The sequence below is a fragment of the Typha angustifolia genome, chromosome 1 (assembly GCF_048772165.1).
Source record: "Typha angustifolia cultivar Huaian chromosome 1, ASM4877216v1, whole genome shotgun sequence".
NCBI lineage: Eukaryota > Viridiplantae > Streptophyta > Magnoliopsida > Poales > Typhaceae > Typha > Typha angustifolia.
The window spans coordinates 2,575,918-2,590,628 of NC_133239.1; the positions used below are offsets into that span (position 1 = coordinate 2,575,918).

The 14,711-nt window shown below is 37.7% G+C and overlaps 3 protein-coding genes across 4 annotated transcripts; 1 reads left to right on the forward strand and 2 right to left on the reverse strand.

The window, feature by feature from the left end:
• Window positions 1-59: 59 nt before the first annotated feature.
• LOC140762493 (uncharacterized) lies at window positions 60-2,030 on the reverse strand. Of its 2 annotated transcripts, none has more exons than XM_073100439.1 (3): window positions 1,706-2,030; window positions 1,314-1,558; window positions 60-504 (listed from the first exon to the last, which is right to left on the reverse strand). In XM_073100439.1, exons 1-3 carry the CDS (start codon window positions 1,871-1,873, stop codon window positions 189-191), a joined length of 729 nt encoding a protein of 242 aa, XP_072956540.1. In that variant the 5' UTR covers window positions 1,874-2,030; the 3' UTR covers window positions 60-188. The 2 variants fall into 2 exon arrangements, with proteins under 2 accessions (XP_072956540.1, XP_072956482.1); XM_073100381.1 differs by having other exon boundaries at window positions 60-522.
• A 557-nt stretch (window positions 2,031-2,587) lies between these two features.
• On the forward strand, window positions 2,588-10,267 carry LOC140762345 (uncharacterized). Its single transcript, XM_073100122.1, has 14 exons — window positions 2,588-3,061; window positions 3,416-3,577; window positions 4,051-4,116; window positions 4,258-4,401; window positions 4,505-4,618; window positions 4,699-4,800; window positions 4,878-5,063; window positions 5,521-5,610; window positions 5,686-5,820; window positions 6,594-6,716; window positions 7,620-7,705; window positions 8,007-8,619; window positions 8,701-8,778; window positions 8,906-10,267. The coding sequence occupies exons 1-14, from the start codon at window positions 2,744-2,746 to the stop codon at window positions 9,950-9,952; spliced, it is 3,264 nt and encodes a 1,087-aa protein (XP_072956223.1). The 5' UTR covers window positions 2,588-2,743; the 3' UTR covers window positions 9,953-10,267.
• A 1,164-nt stretch (window positions 10,268-11,431) lies between these two features.
• Window positions 11,432-14,625, reverse strand: LOC140762420 (NAC domain-containing protein 73-like). Its single transcript, XM_073100251.1, has 3 exons — window positions 13,921-14,625; window positions 13,504-13,705; window positions 11,432-12,369 (listed from the first exon to the last, which is right to left on the reverse strand). The coding sequence occupies exons 1-3, from the start codon at window positions 14,068-14,070 to the stop codon at window positions 11,804-11,806; spliced, it is 918 nt and encodes a 305-aa protein (XP_072956352.1). The 5' UTR covers window positions 14,071-14,625; the 3' UTR covers window positions 11,432-11,803.
• Window positions 14,626-14,711: the final 86 nt, after the last annotated feature.

The following is a 14,711-nucleotide window of genomic DNA, read 5'->3' on the forward strand; positions in this document are numbered from 1 at the left end:
AGGAGAATCAATCACAACTTTAACCACCTGAGAGCTAGGACTTATTGGAAAGCTAGGACTTGCAACAAAGCTTATGTGATGCTTAATTAATTAAATTGGCAAACACTTTCAAATAGCAATAAAAAGAACACCAAACGGTGCACTCCCAGGTTGTGGAGGAGTAAGTACGTACAGAGATCTCAGCTTAATTAGTAGGAAGTGGGAGAGTAGACTGGGTTATAAAGAGTTTGGCCTGGAGGCCTTGGAACTCTTTTAACCAACCCTCTGGTGTTTGAGGTAAACTGGAACTGGTGCAGTGGAGTTGCATTGCTATCAAGCGAGTGCAGTATGACCACCATGAAGATTGAGCAGGAGAACATCGGGATTGGCCCAAAGATCCATAGCAGCAAGGTGGTTGCAAAGTAGAGAGCTCTCAGGCCCATCGCCCAAAAGTTTCCACCTCTTATCACTGAAGTCTGGACATAGCTCACAGGGATGTCCGAGTCCAGGGTGCTCATTAGGAAGCTGGCATGGACGAAGTACCTGTTAATATGTATATATATATTTCACCCTTTAAATCCAAACTTTCACAAGGGAAACAAAATAATAAAAAAGAGAAATTTCTTTTAAAGAACATAAGAGGCAATTTGCATGAAAAAATTATTTAGTTGGTACAGTTTTGAGCTCCTCAATTTTTAGATTACACGTTATAAACTATTTTACCCATTTGACAAAATGATATGTAGAAACTATGCAAAAAATATATTTTAAATTTGACCGAGTTACACATCCAAATTTAATAAAAAAATATATAAATATTACTTACATAAATTATACGCAAAGAGTATACAAAATATATGCTTTTATTTTATAATAGCACACATCTAAATATAAGTGTTTAATAATTGCTAAATGAGTAAAAGAGCTAAAATTTACTATTATAAAATTAAGAAGTTTAAAACAGTCGATATTATCACAGGTAAGTTTTTTTTTAATTTAATATCATTCCAATGCTTTTATCTATTAGTCAGATTAATTGTTTTTTTTTCCGTATAAATAAGTTACACTAAGTTGACTAACTAACTAACTATATATATATATAATATACATAATGACCATAAATATTAGTATAGGCTAGAGGTTGAATTTTACTAACTTATGACAAAAGTTATGGGTTTGATTGGCCCAGCGAGACTTTTATCCATCAGAACGTTATGTTTCCATGATTACGACTCATTTTTTAGATTGTTGGCGATGATTAGCCGGTTGTCTCCGAGAGCAACTACTAGATTCTTATCTAAATAGTGGTGTAATTACAGTATAATTTATTATACCTGGAGGAGTGGATGAAGCAGGTGAATGCGGCGAGGAAGCAGATGAGAAGAGCGACGTACTTGACGGAGGAGGTGGTCGGACTGGTGTCGCCGTAGATAACCTCGGTCATGAACACTTTGGAGGTGCTTCCCACCCACGTCCCAATTAGGGAGCTCAGTGCGATGGAGAGCGAGGCCAAGTTGCTTGATGCTGAGATGCTACTTGAGATTACCTGCAGTGCTAACCCCGTTTCCTCTGGAGTTCCCTATTTTTCATTACATCAATCATCAATACATAAGGTACGTAACCAAACTCGAAACACTCGGTTGGTATGATTATTTTTATTTAATTTAAAGAAAAAATGAGAATAGCAAAGAGCCATGAGAATATGAATACTGAAAAAATGACTAACCTTCAACATCCTCTCCACCCATGCTCGCTTGTTATGATTCTCGTATCCGATCACAGTGGTCTGTGGATGCCTCAAGATCCGATAGAGGAGGAAGAGATGGTATCCAAACAATATCACCAATCCACACGGGACTAATACCAAATCTATGGACTCTCTATCTAACAGCATCTCTATTCTTCTTTTCCTCCTCCTCCTCCTCCTCCTTCCCCTCTTCTCTTCTCTTCTCTCTTCACATTTTGGCCATGGATGCTTATATTGCACTTCTGAAGCTTTATCTCATATATCATCACGAGCTCGTTTCATTTACTTAAGCTTGTTGCTAAGCGAAAGCGACTTTGAGCTCTACTTGCTTGTTTTATTGTTATAAGATTAGAGTTGCTTATGCCTTTAATTAGGGGAAAGGCATGAAGAAGAGAAGGGCAAGCAAGTTGGAGTTTTACTCCATTGGAATAGATATCGTTTGCTTGCACTCAACTGCATATATCTCGTATATCCTGAGATACGAATTTAAGAATCAAAGCATTTCCTTGCACTCCTTTTATATTTTAGTTGCTTTTATATCTTGCATATCGTAAAATATAATTGGAAAATATTAAGAAACCCAATATGTTTAGGAAGCTGAGATGGTCCGAATGAACTAGTAGATGGGCCACAATTGGGTTGGGCCTGGTTTATCTGTAGTAACGTTTTGTAAATAGAACCCAGTATTTTTGGTTTTAAAGGACAGAGATCAGGATCTAAGATATAATAAACGTATAATTGATGGTTTTATTTGTAAACGTGCCCAAAATTTGACAATTACTCGAGAAAATTGTGCGCGTTAAAATAACGCGACAGCGTCCAATGCGGCGGCATTACCGACTCGATCGAGCTCGTTGTTCATTTCCCTCTCCCCATTTAAAAACCTCACCTTTCCAGCACGCTCTCTTTTCCTCTTTTCCCTTGCTAAAAGAGTACCAATAACAACGCGAAGAAGACGATCCACAACCTAGAGCGAGATCTCGAAGTAGGAGAGAACTTGCGAGAAGCGGAGAAGAGATGATGCATATGCTCGGATTCCGGGGCGGCGGCGGCGGAGGAGGGTCGTCGTCGTCGTCGACCTCCTCCCCTTCTCCGAGACCGGAACTTCAAAACCCTAGCCACGGACTCCCCAATTCGTCCTCCTCCGCGAGCAATGGCCAGGGCCCCACCTCCCTCGGCCCCGCGAGGCCGCTACGCCTCGTCTACTGTGATGAGAATGGCGTGTTCAAGATGGACCCGGAGGCTGTCGCGGCGCTCCATCTCGTCAAAGGACCCATCGGTGTCGTCTCTGTCTGTGGTCGCGCTCGTCAGGGAAAGAGCTTTATCTTGAATCAGGTAAATTTTTCCTAGCCAATTTGATGTATTTTTTTATATTAATTTGGTTGATGCCAATTTTCTAGGGTTTATGCTGCTCTTTGGTTTCATGTCAAATTTTAAGATTGGGATGGCAAATCCGACTCGATCACCGTGGGTATCTGCCTATTTTAGGTCAAACAAATTTTTTTCTTCATATTTCAGGTATCCTGGACTAGTAATAATATATTCCTCGGCCTCGTATGTTAACTGTGGGCATTAATTTGTTTGCTGATGATAATACTTTTACATTTTATCTTATTGGGTTACTACAACTGAGAATTATCCTTTTTTGAGCAAATGTTTTCATTAACTTGTTATGTGTCGGAATTTTAGCTTATAGGAAGAACCAGTGGTTTCCAAGTAGCCCCTACTCATCGACCTTGCACCAAGGGGCTTTGGATGTGGAGTGCACCATTGAAGAGAACTGCTCTTGATGGAACTGAGTACAATCTTTTATTGCTGGATACTGAAGGGATTGATGCATATGATCAAACGGTTAGCTTTCTTCCTTCAGTCTGTGTCAAACACTTATATTCTATTGTTCTGTGATTTTTGTTTATGTATTTGGGCACTGCACGCACCAAATTCTCACTTAAAATGTCTGTCATTTTAATTATGAATTATGTATATAAGTTGGATGTGTAGCTATATTCTTTTTCTAGAGGGAGGTACAGGTCTATATGACACTAGAAGGATTGTGTGTTATCAACAATGCCATTCTAAGTCTGAGGAGCTTGAAAATATTCTATTATTTCAATATTTTTTCTTGGAGTTCTAGTAGTCTAGTACTACACTGGGAAGTTCTCGCCTTCCTATTTCATGACTTCTTTTATCTGGCATTGTATGTATGCTTGACACCATACAATGCTAGTGTTTCTTGTTTTGTTTTACATTACCTAATAGTTTCTGACTTTCTGTTGTATCGATTTGCTGTATGTAAATTTCTATTTCATCTCTCTCTCTGGCAGGGGACGTACAGTACTCAAATATTTTCTTTGGCTGTTCTATTGTCGAGCATGTTTATTTACAACCAGGTATGCATGCTCTGAACTGAGATGTTTAATCGAAGTATGGAACTGAATGATTCTCTTCTGTTAGCTTGATGCATATATTCATTTATCTGCATACTTAGAGGACAGAAGCATTAACTATTTATGTTCATTTCTTTTTTGCAGATGGGTGGAATTGACGAAGCTGCACTTGACCGTTTATCTCTCGTCACAGAAATGACAAAACATATTCGTGTTAGGGCCTCTGGTGGAAGGTCTACATCATCCGAGCTTGGACAATTTTCTCCGGTCTTTGTGTGGTTATTGAGGGTAGGTGTAATCTTGTACTTTTCGCAGATCTCTGTGTTGTTGCTGTTTATAATTTGGAAATTTGTGCCCCACTGATTTTTGTTATTATATTTTTATGTTTTAGGACTTCTATCTGGACTTAACAGAAGAAAATCAGAAAATTACCCCACGTGATTACCTTGAACTAGCCTTAAGACCTATGTTTGGTGGAGGAAAAGATATATCTGGCAAGAATGAGGTACTAAATAAACTTTTCTTGCATGACATGTAAGGTTGATTGATCAGTAGTACTTACATTTATTTTATCTTTTTCTCTAGATCAGAGAGTCCATTCGTGCTCTTTTTCCAGATAGGGAATGCTTTACACTTGTGCGTCCTGTGAACAATGAAAATGATCTTCAACGCCTCGATCAAATTCCTGTAAGTCTACCTTTTAATGTTGCATTATCCCTACTTGTCTTAATCCATTTGTAAGATTCCATTGTCATCTTTTGCAGATAGACAGATTACGTCCAGAATTCAGATCTGGTTTAGATGCATTGACAAAGTTCGTGTTTGAACGAACTAGACCTAAACAGGTTGGAGCAACCATTATGACAGGTACAATCCTTGCTGGTATCACACAATCATTTCTGGATGCTATCAATAGTGGTGCTGTCCCTACAATTTCATCCTCATGGCAGGTTAGTTATCGTTTAAAACTTCAAGTCATTTGGTGACTAAACCTTTAGCACATCTACCACTTTTCGATTCATTCTTGGACCTGTTTGGGCTGTTTCTAGAGAAAAGATTACTCCAAACTCCTATGCTGTAGTTGATTGTTGTCAGTTCTCACTTATTCTGCTGTCCCTTTTTTACGTATTTATGATACTGTGGGTTGTTAGATGTTCAGTTATAAGTGAACGAGAGTGGCTTTTATATTGGTTATGAAGCTCTTTGTTTAGGAATATAAAGAGAGAAAGTAGGTTGTTTGTTTGATTAATAATTGTTTCCGTTGAGTTGTGTACTTCCACTATAGTACTTGTATCCCTTGCTGAAGTGAAATATGGACGTTGCTACTTAGTAGTGCTTCAGCTGGTTTAGTAGTTATTCAACCATATCTTCTTGATGTTGGAATAGTGATATTAGCTAACTTTGCAGAATGTTGAAGAGGCAGAATGTCGCAAGGCATATGATTCTGCAGTTGAAATTTATATGTCTTCTTTTGACCGTACAAGACCAGCAGAAGAGGTTGGTTGCTATATCTGATGCTATTTTGACTGCCCCTACTTGGAAATTTGCTATTCACTCATGCTTATTTTTTAGGCTGCTTTGAGAGAAGCACATGAAGACGCTGTTGGAAAAGCTCTTAGAGTTTTTGCTGATTGTGCTGTGGGAGCTGGATCAACACGTTCGAATTATGAAAAGCTTCTACATAGCTCTTTAAGAAAGGCCTTTGAGGTGATTGCCAACTCTTAATCCAAATATTTTTGTGTTTATGAAATGCAAAACAACTTTTTTTCAATAGCAGATGGTTTTGAAACATTCTATTTATTGGTTTTTTGTCTCCCAAATTGTGTGTGTGCAAATACTATTAAATTTGTATAACTCTGAATTTTTTGAGAGAGGACCTAGGCAAACTTCCACTTAAGCTTGGCTCATATTCCCTCTTAAGATAACATTAGACCTTTTCGACTTTTTGTTACTTTTTGTTACCTTTTGTTAGTGAATATTTTTGTAAGCTTGCTTTTTGTACTATAGCTGTCGGATATCATTTTCTGGTTCTGTTCATACCCGTTACTTTGGATATCTTGGTCAAGAGTGGGCCAACCTAGTAAAATATTAGAACCAATATTTTAGTATGTTACAAATTGGTCTAATTCAGGTCAAGACATATCTTGCTCATTTCAGCCTTGGGCAGTGAACTTGGGTGTTGATTTTGGACCGTTTTCTGTGGAAACCAATCCATTTCTGCCAAAGCTTGAAAAATTAAGCACAAAAAAAGAACTTTGTGGTCAATTTGGAAGCTCTATATTTCGTAAATAAAACCCTTAGATGATATTGGTTCTTCTGGATGCCCAGTGAAAACTTGTGCACTGTGAGATTCCATGTGTGAAGAAATAATTTCCATTTGCCAAACTTATAGTTAGCATTCAATTAATTAGACTTGTTTCTTGGTTACTTATTTGGAGATACAACGTAGCTGACTGATTTGTTTACTGCATGCTGTGCAGGACTACAAGAAAAATGCTTTCCTAGAGGCAGATTTGCATTGTTCGAACACTTTACAGGCCATGGATGCAAAGTTGCGAGCAGCTTGTCATGTTCCTGATGCGAAATTGGATGATGTGATTCGTGTAAGTGTTCTAATATATGCCATTATCATCATGCACTGGAATTTTACTTCATATATGCCTAGTCAGCCTCAGGCTGCTTAGAGGGTAACCTGGTGTGAATGTGGTTCCTTGTCCAACAAGAATCAGTTGCATCAGAATAGGTCCAAGGCATAGTTCTACTATGTAGTGAGTACACAGGAGAACTGCCTGTCGTGGCATACTATAGCTACCTATAAGTGGATTAAGTATAGAATGCAGATTATTAGATAGTAAACACTGAATCTTTTATATAGATCTATGTGGCTTTTATTTTGAACTATTCATTTTTTATAACTATAGTAGTTTACTTGACTTTTTTGTTTACATTAGTTTACTTTAATATACGACATGATCTTTTTTATTTTTAATGTCCTACAACAAACTTAAGTAGGTCTTCAAAGTGTTTTGTAACTTTCTTCTTCTTTATGATTATTGATACATTTGGTATCCCATGTAAGTTGATGCAACTATATCAGCTAATACATACATTTGTTGGTTCTGTATTTGGTGATTAATATGGTCTGATTCTCATGTTTTATTACTCAGTATCAGACAATGCTAGTAAGTTAAAACAAGAAGTTAAATATTAAAGAACTTTGGTGTTAAATTCTAAATGAGGAAAGTCTTGTATAGCCCTTTGTTTCCTTTGTGGCAAGTACCAATCGTGCTAGTTCGTGTAGCATCTTATGTTATGGCATATCAAGCTTTTGATATGACTGTCTTGTATGGAATGGCATCTAGCACGCAGTTGTTATTATTTTTTCTGACTTTAAACAGATCGAACTCTGAAGCTTTATACTCTTGTCAATGCTTTTATGCTTCTCCATCTCTTTTCTTAGTAACAGTATTGGAGTAGATAAGTTGGTAGTTGTTGAATCTATGCAGCTTTTGGACAGTCTGCTCTCTGAATACGAGTCTTCTTCTCATGGTCCAGCAAAGTGGAAGAAGCTGTCTGTTTTCCTACAACAGTGGTTAGCCCCTCTTCCTGCTTTTGTTGAATTATACTTCAAGCTCTGTGGCCTTGTAGATGAAACTTTTAGATGCATTACTCATTTCGCAAATGAGCTTCTCCTTTCATACTATTGCAGCTTTGATTCCTTCCATTAATAATTGCATCAGGTTGGGTTAAGTTGGTCTGTAAGATTTATTTTTCTGACTTTAACATATGACAAACCTGATACCAATTCAATAGGTGCCATTGTTGTTCAAGTTCTGGACAATTTACTGTACATTTAATTATCCTCTTCTTTATTTTGGTTTTAAAACATACAGCTTAGGGGGACCTGTGCTGGACCTTTTCAAAAGGCAGCTGAATCATATCGAAACTGAAAGGAATGCCCTGCGATTGAAATGCACCTCAAGTGATGATAAATTGGCATTGCTTAAGAAGCAGCTTGAGGCAAATGAGAAGCACAGGACTGAATATTTGAAACGCTATGAGGAGGCTATCAGTGATAAACAAAAAATTTCTAATGATTATGCAGGTCGTATTGCAGATCTGCAAAGCAAATGCAGCAAGTTAGATGAGCGGTGTGCAAGTTTATCAAATGCTCTCGATCTTGCTAAACGTGAATCTGCCCAATGGAAGAATAAATATGATCAAAGTAGTTCTGAGCAGAAGGCTGAGGAGGAGAAGTTAAAATCTCAACTTGCTGCTCTAGAATCTAGGATAAATGTCAGTGAAGGAAGATTAGCTGCTGTTCGTGAACAGGCGGAATCTGCTCAGGAGGAGGGATCAGAGTGGAAGCGGAAATATGAAGTAGCTGTTGGAGAAGCTAAAACAGCTCTGCAGAGAGCAGCAGTAGCACAGGAACGCACAAATAAGAAGGTGCAAGAAAGGGAAGATGCTCTAAGGGCAGAGTTGGCTCAGCAGCTAGCGGAGAAGGTATAACTTATCTGATCTTATTTGTTTCTGCATAACTTATTATCTCATGTTAACCTGATGACTGCTGATTATATTCAATAGGAAGAAGAAATAATGAATCTGACTGCAAAAATCAATCAATCTGAGAAGCATGTTGCAAGCTTGATCTCGCGATTGGAGGTAGATGCTAGATCTTAACTTTCCATTTTCTTTATGTTATCGTACTAATCGTACTAATTATACTCTTTTTGACAAGCAGTAATAAGTTTTTCATGCTTATATAATGATAGAGGTAATTTGTATTCAGGCTTCTGAGTCAAAGTGGAAGAACCATGAGTCAGATTCTCTTACTTTGAAGGAAGAGATTAAAATGTTGAGTGAGAACTTAGATGCTATAAAAGCTGAAGCTCATTCACATGAGAAACAACTAAGAATTCTGGAGCAAGAAAAGAACCATCTGCAAGAGAAGTATGTTTCTGAGTGCAAAAAGTTTGATGAAATAGACAATAGGTGCAAGGATGCTGAAAGGGATGCTAAAAGGGCTACTGAGTTGGCTGATGCAGCTCGTGCAGAAGCTGTTGCTGCACAAAAGGAGAAGGGTGAAGTTCAGCGGTTGGCGATGGAGAGATTGGCATTGATTGAGAGAACTGAAAGGCAACTTGAAAGCCTGGAGAGGGAAAGGGCCAGGCTGATGTGCGAAATTGAGCAGCTTCGTCAATCTGAGATGGATGCAATTTCCAAGGTTGCATTACTTGAGAGAAGTGTCGATGAGCGTGAAAGAGAAATTGAGGAGATGTTGGGTCGAAACAATGAGCAGAGGTCTACCACAGTCCAAGTTCTTGAAAATCTTTTGTCAACTGAACGTGCAGCTCGTGCAGAGGCTAGCAGAAGGGCGGAGACCTTGTCATTGCAGCTGCAAGCAACTCAAGGCAAACTCGATGTCCTCCAGCAGCAACTTACGTCTGTCCAGCTTAATGAGTCTGCACTTGATAGCAAGCTAAGGACCGCACATGGGAGGCACACAAGGATGGATGAATGCATGGGCACAGAATCAGTACATGATATGGACATCGATGAAGATGTCGGAAGAAGAAGAAAGAGATCCAAAAGTACAACTAGCCCTTTCAAGTACACTCACATGGAGGATGGTGGCTCAGTTTTTAAAGGGGAGGAGAAAAACACTGAGCGCCAGGAGATTCAAGAGACTGGAACTGAAGACTATACTAAGTTCACTATCTTGAAACTGAAACAGGAACTCACAAAGAATGGATTTGGTTCGCAGCTGCTACAGTTAAAGAATCCTAACAAGAAGGAAATTCTTGCCTTGTATGAAAAGCATGTCATCGGCAAGTAACTCTTACAACGACATGAATACGTGTTTATTTTGAATCCATCATTAAATGTACGTGGCAGGATTTGCAGGAGGTTATGTGAGTTTGTTTTTATGTCTTGAGGTTTTCAGTCTTTTTGGTATTTCTTGTTGTTTCGATTGTGGTTTTTCACTCGTAACATCAAATTTATGTAATTATTTTTTGCTGTACAAGAATGATTTGGTCCTTTATTACTCTGTCTTGGTGCTAGGCATGCATCTGTGAACAATGAACAAGAACAATGACCTACAATAATCTTCAAAATTATAGTGAATGTGAGTAAGAATAACAGATGGAAGACAGAATTTGAGAAAAGTTTCCGGCAACCTGCTTAAGCTTTGAAGCATCTTCATCTTATCATTTTTGCTTGAAGCAGTTGGTTAGAGTGGTGAAATACGAAAGATAAAGTTCCGTAACTTAGGGTAGGGTCTGTTTCTTAGTTAGGGAATAAAGTTCAACAATGTGACTGATTCTAGTTAAAAGTAGAGGAGTTTATAAAGGTGACTATTTCTTCCCTCACTTTTTAGCTAGCAATCATAGTCTCTTTGGAGCAATGCTCTGGTTTTAAATAATATCAGCTTCCTGAATCAACGTTGCTTAATTGGCAATTTCGAGTGAGATAATATAATCTTCTTTAATCTGTTCATAGAAGCTATGGATAATCACACCTCGATCTGTTAAACTAATGGTCTATTGGCATTTTTAATTAGAAAAACCTTCCCGGGTTTATATCTCTCATTACGCCGGCGACTTTGGGACAAGTAATTAGGGGAGTTTGGTTGTGCAATAACATTTCCAAACTAGTTTTATTGTGCTCATTTTTTAAACTTGGTTTATAAATTATTGATATAATAATTGCACTAGGTATGATATAAAAATAATAAATTTATATTTTGGCAATAGACTTAAATATATTATATAATTAGTGGATGAGGAGCGAGGAGAAGACAAAGAGGGAAATAAAATGATATTTTTTACGAGCAAAATAATAATTAAAATTTATTGATAAATATAAAATAAAAGAGAAGATGATAAAAAGTAGATATTAGTAAACCATTATTGAAATAAACTATTATTTGGATAGTATACTAGTATAAACCTTATTATATTAGAATACATTTATACTTATTCCACAATCCTACGGAGCTAAATGACCATTTTAATTTTAATATCTATCTCTTTCTTTCCTCTAAATAAAAGTAACATAGTTCTCACACCAGTGTCTAATTAAATTAAAATTGGCTCTTAATAAAAACAAACAAACTAAAAAATTAAGAGTTCCATATGAAAATGCCCAATAATTCAACGGGTGGCTGTAATTATCCTTTAAAAAATGTACCAACCTTTTTGCTATTCACCTTGTTCTATTTCAGTAGCTAAGTTACTTGTCATTATGAATGAACTTGCCTGCTCTCCAACTCAAATTTACAATCAGTTAAGAAGCTAAAAGAAATAATCAAATCATATCTATGATTGAAAAAAATTGGATTTGTAGATAATTTAACCATGCATCTTATACCTTCACTTAAGGGATCTCACGAGTTTTAGTAAACAATATCCTTACAACAATCTCAGGCCAGAGCAGATATCTTAATTTATTGCCGATTCATATGCGACATTACTCGCTAAATCATGCAATCTCTCTAGCTAATTATCTTGAGTCATGACTCATGATTATTGACACGAGTAAATTGTTCTCCTATCTACGTAGACCAACGAGCATGCATGCATGCATGCAACCTTTGGCATCTCTATCTCTTTATCTCTTTGCCTTCTTACTCTCTATGCATGTCATGCCATGCAAATTAAACTACGTCGATCGAGTAGTAATGTACTTAAGGAAGAAAGGTAGTCCCTCTTGCATGTACTGCAAAATTAGGTATCATATGAGGTGAGGTTGTTCCTCTATGATTACTACCTTGGTCGTATGATATCAGTGATGGATTGTAGAACCCCACAATGTTTGCCTCTCTGAGAAGAACATTGCTGCTATCACTCTCGTGATCATTTATATCACTGCAGTTAGATTTCGTCGAAACTGTTATGATCTCCTTCCCCGCCGCAGCCCCACACTGCCTTGGTTGTGTCTGGTAGAAGACCTTGGACACGACTAGCTCACCGTCCTTCTCTTCTTCGTCACAGCCTAAGTGATACTGGTGCATCACCCAGTTCGTCTTCTCCGGCTTCCGCTGCTTGCCGTAGTTGGTGTAGAGGACTAGGATCTTCTTGTATCCCTTGAGCTTACCGTTGACAAGAACCGCCCTCGTCTTGCCGGTTTTGTGCCACCGCGTCTCGCCGCCGTGCGCTTCTGTGTGTACTTTCCTCCGCTTCCTCGTCCCCGTTGTGTATGCCTTGGAAGGGCGATGGAAGAAGTGCCGAATTAATCCATCCTTGCCGACTCCTATATATGCATTTAGAAGTATATCATGCAATGTTATGTGTCTCTCTGTGTGTGTGTGAACAATTGATCGTAGAGACATATATATAAATATTATGCATCAGTACGTTGTTTTCTTAAGAGATGTCGTAAGATATTCAAAATTTTAAAGCATCTAGAGGTGTTATGAAAAGATCACCCAATTAAAACTCAGTTTTAATATGCTCCAACATAACTAATGTTGTCTAATATCAATGTGCTAGGAGGAGAGTGTATAAGTACCAGATCTTTGGAGCTATAAATTTTGGTACAATATTATATTTAGACAAACAAATGATCAGTAAGTTGACTAGATTCTTGTCTTGTCTACAGTACTGTTAATGACTAAATTTTCTTAGTATAATAGCTATCATTATCTCATACTACCATGCATGTTGTAGCTTGCTTCTGATCATGCAAATAATTGTTGAATAAGAAGTACACATATGTATTACTTTTTCTGGATTGATGTTCCCAAGTTATTGTTGCGAGTCCAATTTAGGCAAAGTATTAATTGCCATCATTGTTGATCGCTAAAGCAGTTAAGCTTTAGAAAAGAGGGCCAAAAAGAAAAGAAAAGAAGAGAAAGAAAGAAGAAGCAATCCTATTGTTTTATAGGCGATAAATTCTAAAAAACATACTGACAATATGAATATTTCTGAGGTATCTTAGCATATGATCACTTTGAAGTAGAGTTCATATACAAGTTTTGTAATTAGTAGAGTGAAATAGGTAAATGTTAGAACATTTAACATCAGCAGACATCGATAAATTTTACTCGACGACCAATCACTTGTCATGCAATAGGAATTGAGATCTAATCAATGCTTTTAGTTTGGATATGCATGTCACCTTTTTCACACACACAAAACTTGTAGGTATATATTTGCACGCTATCATGAGTGTACTCTTGACCTACAACACTTACTCATATTATGGTTTAGTATTTGAGATGGAAGTTCACCAATTCCAACTTGTAAAAGTTAATTTTGGCCGCCGATATTAGCAGATGGTCTTATACATACATACATACATACATACATATATATATATTACGAAGGGATTGAAAGGTCATAAATCTAAGAAAAGGGGGGAAAAAGAGTAGAAATATTTCATTACCAGGTAATCTCTCAGGGTGAGTGTAGCATATACCATTCTCTCCCTCAATAGTAGGGATAAACTCATCAATCAGAGGGTGAAGCTTTCGCGTATCTGGCCTTGCCTTACCTTCCAAGTGCTCGAGAAGTTCTTGGTCCGATGGATCAAACTTAACTCCAGCCGGTAATCCCGGCAAATCTTGGATGCCAGAAGAAGAAGTAGCCTGAAATCATACATTACATTGGTTAACAACTTAGAATTGCAGCGTAATATATTAATCGATCGTCAAATGGTTAAAAGAGGCTCATGATGTATAAATTTCTTCCGAGTTTAAATTCTAGAGCTGCACCGGTTTAATCGAAACACGTACTATTAAGTTTTCACTTGTCTTGTCAAAAAAGTATTATCGTAGAGCAATAAAGGTTTATAATATTTTACCTGCTCTTCCCATTGGATCGGATGACCACACGATGGGCAATTCTTGATGTAGTTAACATGCAACTTCTTGCAGATGACGGCGGTGGTCGACGAAGCTGAGTGGTTGTCGACGGTGCGATCAACGTCGTCGCAGCTACTGCACCATGTCATCTTTCTACCTTACGTCTCATGTATCCCCACCATTTACTTTTAGAGTAAGAAACTCTCTCTCTCTCTAATCTTGCTGTTCATTCCTCTTGTCTAAATCTAGGAAAAGAGAGAGAGCAATGAGAGCCAGAAGGAGAGGGAGAGAGAGAGAAGAGAGAGAGAGAGAGAGAGAGAGAGAGAGAGAGAGAGAGGCAATTTGGAACAAAGAATGGAGAGGACAAAGAAAAAGAGAGTGTGGTAAAGGAAAAGGAGAAAGAAGCTTGTCTATATTAAATCTATCAAGTTATGTTCCTCTCTCTCTCTCTCTCCCCCCTCTCCCTCTGAGAGATCTCCTTGAGCTTTGGGAAGGAATAGAATTCTCCACAACTTTTGCTCATCATTCCCCAACGTGAGAGATGGGAAGAAAAGAGCAGAGAAGATAACCTCCCAAATGTCTCCTACTTCCTTAAGATAACCAAAGAAAACAAAGGGGAAAAAAAAAAGGAAAAGACAAGACAAGTTCATATATCTTGGCAAATAGTACTTGGTTGCTTACTCCTCAAGATTGGCCATGCTTTCTATACGCATATTAATTATGAAACAATGGACCATGATGAGAAAGATTAGTGGCAAAATTAGAAAGATTAATTACTAGTAAAAGAACT